General features: G+C 41.9%; 1 protein-coding gene across 1 annotated transcript; it reads right to left on the minus strand.

The window, feature by feature from the left end:
- Window positions 1–696: 696 nt before the first annotated feature.
- LOC126592947 (carboxyl-terminal-processing peptidase 3, chloroplastic-like) lies at window positions 697–13,715 on the minus strand. The gene is made up of 12 exons (XM_050258765.1): window positions 13,345–13,715; window positions 12,608–12,689; window positions 12,250–12,380; window positions 12,063–12,149; window positions 3,235–3,313; window positions 2,744–2,832; window positions 2,623–2,658; window positions 2,365–2,484; window positions 1,988–2,074; window positions 1,718–1,867; window positions 1,507–1,614; window positions 697–1,157 (listed from the first exon to the last, which is right to left on the minus strand). The coding sequence occupies exons 1-12, from the start codon at window positions 13,666–13,668 to the stop codon at window positions 930–932; spliced, it is 1,521 nt and encodes a 506-aa protein (XP_050114722.1). The 5' UTR covers window positions 13,669–13,715; the 3' UTR covers window positions 697–929.
- Between the last annotated feature and the right edge of the window lie 434 nt (window positions 13,716–14,149).

Below are 14,149 nucleotides of genomic sequence, written 5' to 3' on the forward strand. Positions count from 1 at the left end.
AAAGGATACCTTTGGATCCCTATTTTCAGTTAATGGAAGGGGATGAATCCAAAGAATAACTAGAACTTACTAATATGAAAGATTCAAGATTGGGAGCTTCAACTTTAACTGTAATATCAGTTACCTTGTGGTTAAGGAGAAAATCACCCTGTTCACCTTAGTTTCACCCACAACATTCCAAGGCTTCCATTCTTCTCAGCCCAGGTTGGAAACAACCTTGGTTAACCTTCTTTGTCCCCAATCTTCGACATGCATAGAGAAAATGGAATTAAAATTCGAATCGATCCAAAAACTAAAAGTTTTTATTTTGAGAAATCACTTACAGTAGGGAATAGCCACGAGGAGAGGATCATTTTTACCTCTTGGGTTGAGGTCCAATTCCGGCAGACTTTGCCAAAAATTGGCCAGAAAACCCGCGGTCACTATTTCTTAGATCTGAAATTCAAGAAACTAACTTAAGGGTTGGAAAGAGGAAGGGAAGAGGATTTTGGAGGTATAATTTGATGGTCATTGGTGACCGAAGGATGGAGGCGCTGTTGCATGAAAGAGAAAAGGGAGAGAGAGGATACAGAAGGGAGGAGAGAGAGAATGAAGGGGAGGAGTTGGACTTTTGTGAAGGGGAGAGAGGTTAATTGTTTTTTTTATTTGTTTTATTGGTGCCCAATAAATTCTATTGGTGACCCATTTAATCACAAATGCACAAGAAATTATTTTTTAAGAAATAAAGCTATTTAACAGCCACCAATCATTGGTGTCATAATGTTGAAGGCCACCCATATCAGTGGCATCCCACTGTAAAGACACCAAAAAATAGTAAGAGTGAGTGCTTTATATCTACGGCCACCAATTGCAAATGGTGTGCAAAAAATGGTGTCCTATAAGCATAATTCTAGTAGTGTACAGATTTAAATTACTGCATGATCCTGTCTTCAAGAAGCAGTGCCTTTGGATTCCTGAATGTCCAATTCGTGTTCTGCTACCAAGACACATGAATCTGCTTCTAGAGATGATGAGACTGAATTGGGAGAATTGAGCATTTCAGTTGTGCATTGAACATCAGGTGCAATGCCAACCTGGTCTATGTCATGAAGCGCCGGAGATAAGTATTTGGCCACCGTGACAAATAAAGCTGATCCATCATGCAACTCTGTGACACTCTGCAGGAAGAAGCACGGGAAACAAGAAACACCATAGCCATTAGTTTGGTGCTTGATAACAATGGATTATAGGAAACCATGACAGATTCTTTGATGGTGATAGATTTAGAATAAGTGCAGCGGTGATCATATAAGGTGAGAATCGTGAGATACAAATTGCATGTAATTCGATCAGAGAAAAACAAGAGCTATGGTGCTTGCAGAGAAGAAAAACATCACAGCTACCTATGAAGTTTGCAATTGGAAATGGAGCTAAAGCATTTGGTAATATTTACGTTAGTTTGATTTAACCTTTCTGGTTGATGTAATTAGCTACATTAAAATTTCGTGCTTTAGAAGAACCGCTTACCTGGATTTTTCCTTTTCCGAAGGTTCTGTGCCCCACAAGAGTGGCTCGACGATTATCATGTAGTGCCCCTGCCAGAATCTCACTTGCACTCGCGCTGCCCTCGTTAACCTGTTCAAAACGTAGAAAATTGGAAGTGATTGTGATGATGATGCAAGAAGAAACAGTTAAATCTGTGGCATATTTGACAGTATACATATAATTCAAAACTTACAAGCACAACAAGTGGATCATGCGTTATAGCATGCCCATTGACCATGTTTATAGGTAACAAGTTCCCTTCTCGATCGATAGTATTCACTAGGGTTTCATCCCCATCTAGCCAAATTTGGGCAACGTCAAGTCCTGCTTTTACCAGTCCTCCCTGAAGAATTTAGTTGGAGGAAGAAGAAGAAAAACACAGCGACCGGCCATAAATTCCAAGCAGGCCAGTAAATGAACTATTACAAAGTTTCATTTATGTATATGAGAATAGAGAAGTTACCGGATTGTTTCGTAAATCCAGTATGTATGAGTGTACACCCTGCCTCTTCATTTCGTTAATAGCATTTTCCATATCAGCTGCAGCGGTCTGTCGAAATCGGATTAAAGCCTTTTAAACATAATGTATAGTATACTTAATTATACATATAACTACTCTAGTAAGATCTTTCTTCATACATACACACACACACACACACAAACACACACAAATACAGGTACATACAAATCTACATATAACTTCTTTTGTAAATGAAACAAAGTAACAATTAAACAACCAAATGCTTGACAAGTTTTTATGCTCCGAACCAATTTATTTATTTATTTTGTTTTATTGAAAATTTCTGCATTGTCAAGGGAACATATGAAATTAACAATTACCTGAGAAAATGCTGACAATTTCACATAACCTGTTTTGGTTAGACGTCCATCTGGGGTTTTATGAGGGATGGTAGCAGTTGAAATCGGGGAAAGCTTAATGTACTCACGAGGTAGTTTTACCTTCAAACAGATGGGTCATTTTTCAGATTGGTATACCAAAAAACCGTTGTTCAATTAAGTACAAGAATTTGCTTGACACTGACACAAAGAAACCAAATATGTTACACAATGAAACCAATATGATAGGTGGTCTACTACCTCTTTTATTCCAGAATCGCCTCTGATATCATTTCCCTGAGAAATAGAATGTGAATTTAGTAACGCAAAGCAATTTGCTAATGTCCGCTGCAACTTGAAAACAAAGAGAGTTGATTATTACTCTATGAACTTTTACTGTAACAGTTGTTCCAACTCGACCTCTAAGTTTCTGCACGGCTACTTCAGTCTCAATACCATCCATCTTCTCTCCTGAACATCAGGACAGTATTTGAAAAAATGAAAAAGCGAGTTGAAATGTAAACAAAGAACATTAAAAAGTTAACATTTTGGAATAGATTCTCTTGATTAAGGAACATCTTGTGTTGAAAACCTAATCGAGTATTTTATTTTCAGTTTGAATAATCCAAAGAAGAATTTGTAAATTTGAAGAAGCAGAACAATTCCACCGCTAGTTCTACATATCACTTTTACAAATCAAGAATGTGATTTCACTTAAGCAGGCTTGTTCCATAAAGGATTTGAAATAATTTTGATGGTTTGAATGTGAAGTTTGTATGCAACGCACTTATAGTATGATTCGAATACCAAATACAAAGTTTACATTTTCAGCTTGACAAACTAAAATGCCAAATGTTTGGAAGTTTGATTTACCATTAATTTCAACCAACTCATCTCCTTGATGTATACCAGCACGAGCAGCTGGGCCACCCTCTACACAAGACAAAACAACCTGCGTTGTTGTATAAAAATCATGTACCAGATGAACAGCTTAATAAATATTGTAAAGTCAATACATTGAGAATGAACAGCTACTAAGCTTCAAACAACAACAACAACAAAGCCTTTTCCCACTAAGTGGGGTCGGCTATATGAATCCTAGAACGCCATTGCGCTCGGTTTTGTGTCATGTCCTCCGTTAGATCCAAGTACTCTAAGTCTTTTCTTAGAGTCTCTTCCAAAGTTTTCCTAGGTCTTCCTCTACCCCTTCGGCCCTGAACCTCTGTCCCGTAGTCACATCTTCGAACCGGAGCGTCATTCGGCCTTCTTTACACATGTCCAAATCACCGGAGCCGATTTTCTCTCATCTTTCCTACAATTTCGGCTACTCCTACTTTACCTCGGATATCCTCATTCCCAATCTTATCCTTTCTCGTGTGCCCACACATCCCACGAAGCATCCTCATCTCCGCTACACCCATTTTGTGTACGTGCTGATGCTTCACCGCCCAACATTCTGTGCCATACAACATCGCTGGCCTTATTGCCGTCCTATAAAATTTTCCCTTGAGCTTCAGTGGCCTACGACGGTCACACAACACGCCGGATGCATTCTTACACTTCATCCATCCCGCTCGTATTCTATGGTTGAGATCTCCATCTAATTCTCCGTTCTCTTGCAAGATAGATCCTAGGTAGCGAAAACGGTCGCTTTTTGTGATCTTCGCTAGATTGCTCCGGTCATTAGTGTGGATAAGTATATAAATGGATAGAGATAGGAAAGCAAACACAAGATGTACGTGGTTCACCCAGATTGGCTACGTCCACGGAATAGAAGAGGTCTCATTAATTGTGAAGGGTTTACACAAGTACATAGGTTCAAGCTCTCCTTTAGTGAGTACAAGTGAATGATTTAGTACAAATGACATTAGGAAATATTGTGGGAGAATGATCTCGTAATCACGAAACTTCTAAGTATCAGAGTGTGGTGTCGTCTTGACTTGCCTTATCTGTCTCATAGGTAGATGTGGCATCTTCTCTGGAAGTACTCTTCCTCCATCCAGGGGTGGTATCTTTAACTGGTGGAGATGCACAAGGTAATGTATCAATTTCACTTGAAGCTTACTTGTAGTTTCAGGCTTGGTCAAGCGCGATACAAACCATGTAGTAGGAGTCCCCCAAGTCGCCGAGCTAGGGGGTCTGCTGAAAGAGGTGACAGACAAGGTAAGCAATCAGAGTTTCGACTGATTGTTCACCTTCTCCCCATCTTGTAGCAGCATGAAGGATAAAGAGAAGAAAAATGAGAAGAGATGATATGAAATACTTTTGCTTTTGAAGAAGTAACTTTCCACAGGCTTATTCTTGAACTGAGCTGGAGGGTTTTCTGGTTTCCTCCAGAGTATAAGGCCGACTGAAGAATTTGAGGGTCAAAACAAGTCCATCAAATCTAGAGTACGTTCCACCCTGCTGATATGGGATACGTTTGCTTTTGACAGAGTAATGGATGTATCGGCACGTGTGCTGTTACGCTTGTCTCCACATGCTTCCTTGTATCCTTCGCACTTGCCCTATCTGTTCCTCAAGCAGATGCGGAATCTTCCCTGGAAACATAAGGTGTTGAAGATGAGTACTCGAGAGCAATGCCAGGTAAGTAATCAGGTAAGGGGTTCCAGGCAGTCAGTTCCTGGCTGGAAGCTTGATTCCAAGTGCTGACTGATTGCTCTCTTTCTCCTTGTCTTGCAGGTAAAAACAAGGCCAAAGGAAAAGACAGGGAAAAAGCATGATATGGGATACTCTTGCTTTTAACCCTGATGATATGAGATATTCTTGCTCTAGTATAGCTTGTTTGCAGAGGTATTATCGGGGGGAAAGAAAGCTGAATATTTCGAAAGGCTTCGTTGGGAGTGCCCTCTCAGATATGATGAAGGGTTGAGCATTTTTGCAGGTCTGCCTGTCTGTTGGGGATGGAGGTCGACATATATAGGAGTCTCCCTAACAAGTAGTAATGCTATTCCTTTACCCTGCTTGGTCATAGCACGGTAGTGGGAGCTGCCAGTTTCACATGTTTTAACTCTGTCAGAGCACTTTGAAAAAGTGGTCTGTGGTATCTGGCTCTCGAGATTCGGAGAACGATGCCTCTTCGATTTTTGAGAAAGCAATCATGCTGGGGGTCTGGCTCTCGAGATTCGGAGAGCAGTGTCTCTTCGATTTTTGAGAAAGTAATCATGTTGGGAGTCTGGCTCTCGAGATTCGGAGGGCGGTGCCTCTTTGATTTTGGAGCAAGCAATCTTGTTGGGAGTGTTGTCTCGAATGTGAGTAAAGGTTGGGCATGTTTGCTAGTCTACCTTGCCACGAAGCACAAAGGTTGACACACAGGGACTTTCCAATTATCCAGCAATGGTACTGTTCCTTTACCCTCTCTTCGATTTTGAGAAAGTAGTCATGTTGGGAGTCTGGCTCTCGAGATTCGGAGGACGGTATCTCTTCGATTTTGAAGCAAGCAATCTTGTTGGGAGTGTTTTCTCGAATGTGAGTAAAGGTTGGGCATGTTTGCTAGTCTACCTTGCCACGAAGCACAGAGGTTGACAAACAGGGACTTTCCAATTATCCAACAGTGGTACTGTTCCTTTACCCTTATGGGTAATAATATGGTAGCTAGACCTTCAAAATTTATGTGTCTAAACTTTGTTAGTGCTGTTTCTTTGCTATTCTTTTACCTTTCTTGGTCAGAGCGATGTAGTGGGAGCTGCAAGCTTCACGTGCTCAACTTTGGCAGAGAACTTTGGCAAAGTTATCTGTGGTACCCATGAGCTATTGTTGCGTGTGGGAAGTGGGTGATTGAACAGTAAGATTCATGTGCTTTCTACTTCACCAGAAGTCTTCGACAGAATGCCCATAATTTCTGCAAAGCTGAGTGTGCGTGTGACAGGTGCTGACAAGGCTAGAAAAGTAGGTGCCTCTTCGATTTCTGAGATCGGCCCTCGTGGTCTCTAAGCAGCCCAGCTTTTGAGAAAGCGAGCGCCTCTTCGATTGATTCGGAGAACGATGCCTCATCGATTTTTGAGAAAGCAATCATGCTGGGGGTCTGGCTCTCGAAGATTCGGGGAGCAGTGTCTTTTCGATTTTTGAGAAAGTAATCATGTTGGGAGTCTAGCTCTCGAGATTCGGAGGGCGGTGCCTCTTCGATTTTGGAGCAAGCAATCTTGTTGGGAGTGTTTTCTCTAATGTGAGTAAAGGTTGGGCATGTTTGCTAGTCTACCTTGCCACGAAGCACAGAGGTTGACACACAGGGACTTTCCAATTATCCAGCAATGGTACTGTTCCTTTACCCTCTCTTCGATTTTTAAGAAAGTAGTCATGTTGGGAGTCTGGCTCTCGAGATTCGGAGGACGGTGCCTCTTCAATTTTGGAGCAAGCAATCTTATTGGGAGTGTTTTCTCGAATGTGAGTAAAGGTTGGGCATGTTTGCTAGTCTACCTTGCCACGAAGCACAGAGGTTGACACACAGGGACTTTCCAATTATCCAGCAGTGGTATTGTTCCTTTACCCTTGTGGGTAATATGGTAGCTAGACCTTCAAAATTTATGGGTCTAAACTTTGTTAGTGCTGTTTCTTTGCTATTCTTTTACCCTTCTTGGTCAGAGCGATGTAGTGGGAGCTGCAAGCTTCACGTGCTCAACTTTGGCAGAGAACTTTGGCAAAGTTATCTGTGGTACCCATGAGCTATTGTTGCGTGTGGGAAGTGGGTGATTGAACAGTAAGATTCATGTGTTTTCTACTTCCCCAGAAGTCTTCGACAGAATGCCCATAATTTCCGCAAAGCTGAGTGTGCGTGTGACAGGTGCTGACAAGGCTGGAAAAGTAGGTGCCTCTTCGATTTCTGAGATCGGCCCTCGTGGTCTCTGGGGAGCCCAGCTTTTGAGAAAGCGAGCGCCTCTTCGATTTCTGAGATCAGCCTTCGAGGTCTTTGAGCAGCCCAACTTTTGAGAAAGCAAACGCCTCTTCGATTTCTGAGCAGGCGCCTCTTCGATTTCTGAAGCTCCGTCGAGTGCAGATTTTTATAGGGGCTGGCATTAAGTTCCAAAGCACACTTGAATCTCCACCAGTAGAAGCTTCATTTGCACTTCTAAGATCTTGATTTGTCCGACCTCTTCTCTCTTCAACACCTTTGAAAATGTCTGGCCCCTCCGACCGTCGTTTTGACTTGAACCTTGTTGAAGAGGCAGCCCCGCCTTCTCCAGACAACATATGGCGCCCATCCTTCGTCTCCCCTACTGGTCCTCTTACCGTTGGGGATTCCGTGATGAAGAATGATATGACCGCTGCGGTGGTGGCCAGGAACCTTCTCACTCCCAAAGATAACAGACTACTTTCCAAACGGTCTGATGAGTTAGCTGTTAAGGATTCGCTGGCTCTCAGTGTTCAGTGTGCAGGTTCTGTGTCTAATATGGCCCAACGCCTATTTGCTCGAACCCGCCAAGTTGAATCATTGGCGGCTGAAGTGATGAGTCTCAAACAGGAGATTAGAGGGCTCAAGCATGAGAATAAACAGTTGCACCGGCTCGCACATGACTATGCTACAAACATGAAGAGGAAGCTTGACCAGATGAAGGAAACTGATGGTCAGGTTTTACTTGATCATCAGAGATTTGTGGGTTTGTTCCAAAGGCATTTATTGCCTTCGTCTTCTGGGGCTGTACCGCGTAATGAAGCTCCAAATGATCAACCTCTGATGCCTCCTCCTTCTAGGGTTCTGTCCAGTACTGAGGCTCCAAATGATCCCCCTCCGGTGCCTTCTCTTTCTGGGGCTCTACCGACTGCTGAGACTTCTCCTAAGCAACCTTTGTGAAGGCTCCCTCTTGTGTGTTTATTTTGACTCATGTATATGCACATATTTGTAGCTTATCGGGGATATCAATAAATAAGCTTTCCTTCATTTCAACGTATTGTGTTAGATACACCAAAGCCTTCTTCGCTAAGTTCTTTGAATTTTCTTTTGTTGAAGCTTGTATGTTGAAGCTTCTTGAGTGGAGCATGTAGGTTGGGGTAGTGTTCCCTTAATTTTCCGAGTGAGGAAAACTTCTCGGTTGGAGACTTGGAAAATCCAAGTCACTGAGTGGGATCGGCTATATGAATCTTAGAACGCCATTGTGCTCGATCCTGTGTCATGTCCTTCGTTAGATCCAAGTACTCTAAGTCTTTTCTTAGAGTCTCTTCCAAAGTTTTCCTAGGTCTTCCTCTACCCCTTCGGCCCTGAACCTCTGTCCCATAGTCGCATCTTCTAATCGGAGTGTCAGTAGGCCTTCTTTGCACATGTCCAAACCACCGTAACCGATTTTCTCTCATCTTTCCTTCAATTTCGGCTACTCCTACTTTACCCCGGATATCCTCATTCCTAATCTTATCCTTTCTCGTGTGCCCACACATCCAACGAAGCATCCTCATCTCCGCTACACCCATTTTGTGTACGTGTTGATGTTTCACCGCCCAACATTCTGTGCCATACAGCATCGCCGGCCTTATTGCCGTCCTATAAAATTTTCCCTTGAGCTTCAGTGGCATACGGCGGTCACATAACACGCCGGATGCACTCTTCCACTTCATCCATCCAGCTTGTATTCTATGGTTGAGATCTCCATCTAATTCTCCGTTCTTTTGCAAGATAGATCCTAGGTAACGAAAACGGTCGCTCTTTGGTATTTCTTGATCTCCGATCCTCACCCCTAACTCGTTTTGGCCTCCATTTGCACTGAACTTGCACTCCATATATTCTGTCTTTGATCGGCTTAGGCGAAGACCTTTAGATTCCAACACTTCTCTCCAAAGGTTAAGCTTTGCATTTACCCCTTCCTGAGTTTCATCTATCAACACTATATCGTCTGCGAAAAGCATACACCAAGGAATATCATCTTGAATATGTCCTGTTAACTCATCCATTACCAACGCAAAAAGATAAGGACTTAAGGATGAGCCTTGATGTAATCCTACAGTTATGGGAAAGCTTTCGGTTTGTCCTTCATGAGTTCTTACGGCAGTCTTTGCTCCTTCATACATATCCTTTATAGCTTGGATATATGCTACTCGTACTCCTTTCTTCTCTAAAATCCTCCAAAGAATGTCTCTTGGGACCCTATCATACGCTTTTTCCAAATCTATAAAGACCATGTGTAAATCCTTTTTCCCATCTCTATATCTTTCCATCAATCTTCGTAAGAGATAGATTGCCTCCATGGTTGAACGCCCTGGCATGAACCCGAATTGGTTGTCCGAAACCCGTGTCTCTTGCCTCAATCTATGCTCAATGACTTTCTCCCAGAGCTTCATTGTATGACTCATTAGCTTAATACCCCTATAGTTCATGCAATTTTGTACGTCGCCCTTATTCTTGTAGATAGGCACCAAAGTGCTCGTTCGCCACTCATTTGGCATCTTCTTCGTTTTCAAAATCCTATTGAAAAGGTCAGTGAGCCATGTTATACCTGTCTCTCCCAAAAGTTTCCACACTTCGATTGGTATATCGTCTGGGCCTATTGCTTTTTTATGCTTCATCTTCTTCAAAGCTACAACCACTTCTTCCTTCCGGATTCGACGATAAAAAGAGTAGTTTCTACACTCTTCTGAGTTACTCAACTCCCCTAAAGAAGCACTCATTTCATGTCCTTCATTGAAGAGATTATGAAAATAACCTCTCCATCTGTCTTTAACCGCGTTCTCTGTAGCAAGAACCTTTCCATCCTCATCCTTGATGCACCTCACTTGGTTTAGGTCCCTTGTCTTCTTTTCCCTTGCTCTAGATAGTTTATAGATATCCAACTCTCCTTCTTTGGTATCTAGTCGTTTATACATATCGTCGTAAGCCGCTAACTTAGCTTCTCTGACAGCTTTCTTCGCCTCTTGCTTTGCTTTTCTATACCTTTCACCATTTTCATCGGTCCTCTCCTTGTATAAGGCTTTACAACATTCCTTCTTAGCCTTCACCTTTGTTTGTACCCCCTCATTCCACCACCAAGATTCCTTTTGGTGTGGGGCAAAGCCCTTGGACTCTCCTAATACCTCTTTTGCTACTTTTCGGATACAACTAGCCATGGAATCCCACATTTGGCTAGCTTCCCCCTCTCTATCCCACACACATTGGGTGATTACCTTCTCTTTGAAAATGGCTTGTTTTTCTTCTTTTAGATTCCACCATCTAGTCCTTGGGCACTTCCAAGTCTTGTTCTTTTGTCTTACTCTTTTGATATGTACATCCATCACCAACAAGCGATGTTGATTAGCCACGCTCTCTCCTGGTATAACTTTGCAATCCTTACAAGTTATACGATCCCCTTTCCTCATTAGAAGAAAATCTATTTGTGTTTTTGACGACCCACTCTTGTAGGTGATCACATGTTCTTCTCTCTTCTTAAAGAAGGTGTTGGCTAAGAAGAGATCATATGCCATTGCAAAATCCAAGATAGCTTCCCCATCCTCGTTTCTCTCCCCAAAACCATGGCCACCATGAAAACCTCCATAGTTGCCTGTCTCCCTGCCCACGTGTCCATTTAAATCTCCTCCTATAAATAACTTCTCCGTCTGAGCAATTCCTTGCACCAAGTCTCCAAGATCTTCCCAAAATTTCTCCTTCGAACTCGTATCCAACCCTACTTGAGGTGCGTACGCACTAATCACATTGATAAGTTCTTGTCCTATTACAATCTTGATTGCCATGATTCTATCTCCTACCCTCTTGACATCTACAACATCTTGTACCAAGGTCTTGTCCACGATGATGCCAACACCGTTTCTCGTTCTATTTGTGCCCGAATACCAAAGTTTAAACCCTGAGTTTTCTAGATCCTTTGCCTTACTACCAACCCACTTAGTTTCTTGTAGGCACATAATATTTATCCTTCTCCTCACCATAACTTCCACTACTTCCATAGATTTTCCCGTTAAGGTTCCTATATTCCACGTTCCTAAACGCATTTTGCTCTCTTGAACTCTACCCTTCTGTCCTAGCTTCTTCACCCTCCCCCGTCTAATAGGATCAAAGTACTTCTTTTGTGTGTCCCGGGTAAAGTTGATAGGAGCATATGCTCCCAAACAACTTTGAGTGGAGTCGTTCGAAAAGAAGTTTCTATGGCTCCCTTGCTCATTTAACACTGCATCCGGGTGCCGATGGAGATACAGCGACCCTTGCTCACTTATCACTGTGCTTGGGCCACACAGCGCGCCACTTACGGGTGACGCCCTAGCTTTAGCGCGATTTTGTTCTGGATTCATTTTCATAAGGATTCGACGTGATCATGGAGTGCCGGCTGTCGACTACCTGACGCCCTCCCCCTCCTCCTTTATCCGGGCTTGGGACCGGCCATGTAAGACATAGGCGGAGTTGAACAGCTACTAAGCTTCAATAGAATAAAAAGTCGTACCCAGTGCACAAGGCTCCCGCTTTACGCAGGGTCTGGGAGAGGTGAATGTCGGCTAGCCTTACCCCCATTTATGGAGAGGCTGCTCCCAAGTCTCGAACCCGAGACCTACCGCTCATGGGCGAAGGCACTTGCCATCGCACCAAGTGCGACCTCTACTAAGCTTCAATAGAATACACGAAAAAAATTTGAAATAAGTTTTTGTAGGTTTTGTAGAACTCGTAAACATCATTGGTTTGTTAACTTTCTTATCCTTTGAATAAACCATGTATCCTAGGAACAGCATATATCACTTTTTCATTTGTTTACTTGATATAAATATTTGAAACAAGGATCTTTTTGCATATTACTAACCAAATGGCCTGTTCTGGGTTCCCTATTTATGAAAAGGCCAACTCCTTGTAGATTTCCATTGCTTCCAATCCGAAAACTTTGATATTCCTGTGAGCAAAAAAGCATAATTAGCTTGCTAGCAATTTCCAGGTTAACAAAAGTGACTGAAATAGCAGAAATATGGAATTCATCCACGTAAAAATCAGACCTTGGGACTGATGATCCGTGTAAAGGGATCACCAAGAGTAGATAGCATTCCACTGATTTTCATATATGCTGCATCAGCAGACCTAAGGGGAAACATTTCCGTCATTGTTTGCTGCAACTTTTGATCCCAATCTGCAGGAAAAGATTCATGTCTTTAACGCTAGAAAACCCCAAAATGGGAGGAAAAAAGTCGGAAGTTTCCAAATACTTAAGCAGTTTCATTTCATGAAAATAACCAAAAGTACACAACAATTAGACCCTGAACATTAGAATCATGGAGTCTGAATAATCTTCAAATGAAACTGTTGGTGTGCATGTGTATTGATCCTCAGTTAGATAAAAGCAGGATAAAGCAATACCTTGATGATTAAATGTCGGGTCTACGAATGTTTCCCTAATCAAACCCCAAGTCTCCACAAGAGTTGTTTGAACCGAATTCACCTGGAAACAATAAATCTTATCTACTTAGTCATTGGCATCATAATTTCTATCCAAGTACAGTCAAATTGTAACTTTAAAATAACCAACTGAGCAATAACTGTATTATGTTCCGTGGCAAAAAGTAGTAACACAGTAACAAAATTGATGAATGAAAGGAATCTAACCAACATAGGAAAACCGCAGCTATCAATCAAGTAAACACCAATTAATGTCAAACACTTTGTGAAGATTTCAGAGAGACAGGTTAGAAGCCCACTACTAACCACACAGATATTATCCCCCAATGGGAGTCTTACTACCTGGAAAGTGTGAGCTTTTTATCACAAAAGGTCTTGTTGTCATTAAGATTGAAACATTCAGTATGTATGAAAATTAACTTGTCAATTCTCAGATGTCAGATTCTTGTATTCTTCAACAAAATGCGTAATTGGTATTGAACAAAGAAATAATTTTTTTTTTCTTCTCCATTTTTCTTAATCTGTATAGCTTAATTCGTGAATTTGGTTTTCAGTTTTCTTACTCTTCAGTCTTTAGTTAAACATGCATATCATCTAAATTATCTATACATACATAATTAAACTCATAATTTGATTAGTACTGGTCACAAATAACAGACCCCATCAACACTCAATCAAATGGAAACAAAATCAATCACCTCAGTAGTGCGTGACGCCGGAAAAGCCACCGTCAGAGACTCCGCCATCGCCGGATAGTTACAACAAACAACAGCATAATTTGCAGCAACGGCAGCGGCAAATGAAAGCAACCCCTTTCCAATTGTCCTCACCAACTCCTGACTCGAAAACTTGGCTTCAGAGTTTGCATTGACAACAGACACCCTCCATTTCTTAGCCACCCGGCGATCCGAGCACGAAAACCGATGAGAGTGCAGTGAAAGTGAAATGGGTTTCACGAATCTTGCTGAAATTGGTGGGAAAGATGCTGATTTGAGATCCATGTTTGGGCAGAGAGGCTCCATTTTTCTTTTTTTTTCTACAGAGGAGAGGGAAATTGGAAGAGCGCTGAATATTGTTGACCGTTATACTTTGTTGGGATTCTGATGGGGACCACAGGAATCCTTATTTCGTGTGGCTTGAGATCTGTTGGCTATTAGAGCAGGGTTTGCTACACGTGTACATGGTAAGAGGACAAGGAGTTTCGTGATTTTTTTTCTTTTCTTTTTGTTGAAAAAGGACTTCCTGGAATTTTCTTCTTGGCCGTATCTTTTTTTGGCTGTTTCCATTCTCATTGTTTTTTTGAGAATGACTTCTATTATTTGTTAATTGCACCACAAACCAATGAAAAAAAAATTGAAATTACACACAAAGTGTATACTTTTAAGTTTTAATTGAAGTGTGTTGTGAGTTCCAATTCCTAGAGTGGTCCTGGATCCCTCGCTAAGCGAATTTTGTGGCCGATTGAGTTGCATCGCAATGTAAAAGAAGGATGTGTCCAGAAGT

The sequence above is a fragment of the Malus sylvestris genome, chromosome 12 (assembly GCF_916048215.2).
Source record: "Malus sylvestris chromosome 12, drMalSylv7.2, whole genome shotgun sequence".
NCBI classification, from domain to species: domain Eukaryota; kingdom Viridiplantae; phylum Streptophyta; class Magnoliopsida; order Rosales; family Rosaceae; genus Malus; species Malus sylvestris.

Bases quoted from the DNA above. Each gene is read 5' to 3' on its own strand.
- LOC126592947 (XM_050258765.1), bottom strand. From the start codon at position 13,668: ATGGAGCCTCTCTGCCCAAACATGGATCTCAAATCAGCATCTTTCCCA. The intron at 12,150-12,249 runs GTCTGATTTTTA...TTTTGCTCACAG, and splicing joins CACGGATCATCAGTCCCAAG to GAATATCAAAGTTTTCGGAT. The intron at 2,659-2,743 runs GTAATAATCAAC...TCTATTTCTCAG, and splicing joins TTACAGTAAAAGTTCATAGA to GGAAATGATATCAGAGGCGA.